We start from the raw sequence: 2468 nt of genomic DNA, 5'->3' as shown, positions 1-2468 counted from the left end.
CCACTATTTTGTTGAATATGTTTTCAATGCAATCTCCGTTTTCCTCCCCTTCTGGAATACCCATGACTTGGATATTTGAGCGCTTAACGTTATCTGATATCTCTCTTAGATTTTCTTCAATGTCTTTGATTCATTTTTTTTTTTTTTGTCTGCTTGTGTTATTAAACACAGCCCATCTTCAAGTTCAGAGGTTCTCTCTTCAACTTCGACAAGCCTGCTGGTTAAACTCTCCGTTATGTTTTTTATTTCGCTGAATAACTTCTTCTGTTCAGCAAGTTCTGCTAGATTTTTTTTTCAGGGCATTGATTTCCTTGTACATTTCCTCTTTCAGGTCCTGTATACTTTTCCTCATTTCATCATGATGTCTAGCTGAGTTTTCTTGTATCTCATTCAGTTTCCTTAGAATTATCACTCGAAATTCCTTGTCAGTCATTTCAAGGGCTTCTTTTTCTATAGGATCTAGAGCTTGAGATTTATTATCTTTGGGTGGTGTACTTTCTTGATTTTTCGTATGTCTGGTGTCTTTTCTTTGATGTTTATTCATTGTGGCAGGGGGTTTCACAGTTCACAGATTTGACACTATTGCCTGACTAAGATGTTGCTGGGGTTGCCAATTTGGTATGGCTACCTCAGTGACTACTCAGTTGGTGACTAGTGCCTTGTGTGTGTGGTTACCTTGGGTCTTGCGCCTCTCTGGGGAGCCACCTCTCTGGTCAGCTTGGACTCTGCCGGGCTGCTGGGTGACGAGGTGGTACCGCAGGGTGTCGCTCCTGCCGCTGCCTGTTCCCCCGCTGCTGCTGCTGCCACTGCTCATGCCGCTACCGCCGGCACCACTGCCATCGGCTCCACTGCCGCTGACTCCGCTGCCACCGCTTCCCCCGCTGCCGCCGCTTCCCCCACTGCCACCGGTGCCACTTACGCCGCTGCCGCCACCGCCAGTTCCACCGCTGCTGCCACTGCCGCTGTTACCACTGGCGCCGCTCCCACCGCTGCCGCTGCTGTCGAGGGTGCCGCTGCCGCTGTCACCAGCTCCTCCACTGCTGTCGCTGCCGCTGGTTCCTCCGCTACTCAATAAGTTAATTGATTGATTCTGGGGCAGCTGCATCTGGCATGGGCCTCAGGTTGCTTCATACTTGAAATTTTCTCATTCGTATGCATGTCAATTTACCACTAAATAAGAATTAAGTTTCGGAGGCCGTGAAGTCCAAAGTCCAGGAAACACATCTCATGAGAGCCTTTTCCTGGTGGTGGCTACAGCGATGCAGGGTATCACATGGTAAAATGGCAGGAGCCTCAGTTTCTTAATTTCTATGGCATTATAGTACTCACCACCTCCTATGTCATTCTTCTCCTTTAAAAATGTATATTCATTTGGGTTCCCCTAGAAGCAGAACCCAAGACAAGTATTTGGGTGTAAGAATTTTCTTTAGGAGGTGATCCTAGGAAGCACAGCTGGGAGAGTCGAAGTGAGAAAGGGAGGAAAGAAATCTGATTGACGGTGCATTAATGAGCAGGTGACCACAAAGGGTAACCAGAGCTCAGTCTTACTGGGCACTTCAGAGTTATTCTGACTGAGGGGCAAGGAAGCTTGGATATTTATCCACCAACTCCCATTTCTCACTGGCTGCTTTAAAATACACTCAGGATTTGCCTTAATCAGATATGATGAGACACAGACATGGAAATGACTGTCATGAAGGAAGAAGTTTTTAATGCTCAGAGGTGCCTAGAAGCAGGAGGCAGGGCATGCCATAAAGGGCTACATGGGGAAGCACCAGGTTTGGTCAGGCGGTAGAAGGAGCTCAGGGGAATATGGGCAAGGGCTTTTATTGTGGGTTACAAGGGAAAAGCAAGGCAAGACAGTGTGAGCAAATTTAGGATTAGCTAGGGCTCTGGGGAGTAGTGGCTGTCCCTAATTGTCTTATGCATGGCCCTGGGGTGATTAGGGTAGATGGGCAGTGGCTTAGGGTGTAAGAGCTAGATAAAGGAGGTAGTTAGAGAGTGTGCACTTTGGATTGGTTGGTTTGCATATGAAAGGTGCACTTGCAGGCAAGTCCTTTACTATCTCCAGGAACCGGCTAGCCTGGAAGGGACAGTCTCTCCAGGATCAGCAAGGCCTCAGATGTCAAAACATCAGAAAATACTGAATAAAGCCTGGCCAGTTAGCTCAGTTGGTTAGAATGCAGCCTTATAACACCAAGGTCATGGGTTCAGAACCCTGTACCAGCCAGCTGCCAAAAAAGAAAAAAAAAAAGTACTGAATAAAAAGGCATGATGAATACACTGAGGCTGCTCTTGTAGACATGTATGGGGCTGGTGATGCCAAATGGGCAGGACACCAGCCATGTGTGGTATATACTGTTCTGGGCCCCTTGACTTCTACATGAACTTTAGGATCAACCTGTCTAATTCCATGAATAATTCTATTGGGATTTGTGTGGGAGTTGCATCGAATTTATAGCTTAATT

The 2468-nt window shown here is 47.0% G+C and overlaps 1 protein-coding gene across 1 annotated transcript; it reads right to left on the bottom strand.

Annotated features, from left to right (window-relative positions):
* Positions 1-755: 755 nt before the first annotated feature.
* LOC103591962 (sericin-1-like) lies at positions 756-1105 on the bottom strand (the record flags this gene model as incomplete). The annotated part of the gene is made up of 1 exon (XM_008574537.1): positions 756-1105. A coding segment is annotated over exon 1 (350 nt), but the record flags the coding sequence as incomplete, so codon positions are not given.
* Positions 1106-2468: the final 1363 nt, after the last annotated feature.

This window comes from Galeopterus variegatus, unplaced genomic scaffold (assembly GCF_000696425.1).
Source record: "Galeopterus variegatus unplaced genomic scaffold, G_variegatus-3.0.2 Scaffold1059, whole genome shotgun sequence".
Taxonomy (NCBI): domain Eukaryota; kingdom Metazoa; phylum Chordata; class Mammalia; order Dermoptera; family Cynocephalidae; genus Galeopterus; species Galeopterus variegatus.
Note: the sequence above shows the minus strand (reverse complement) of the source record. Positions and strands in the feature narration are given on the sequence as shown.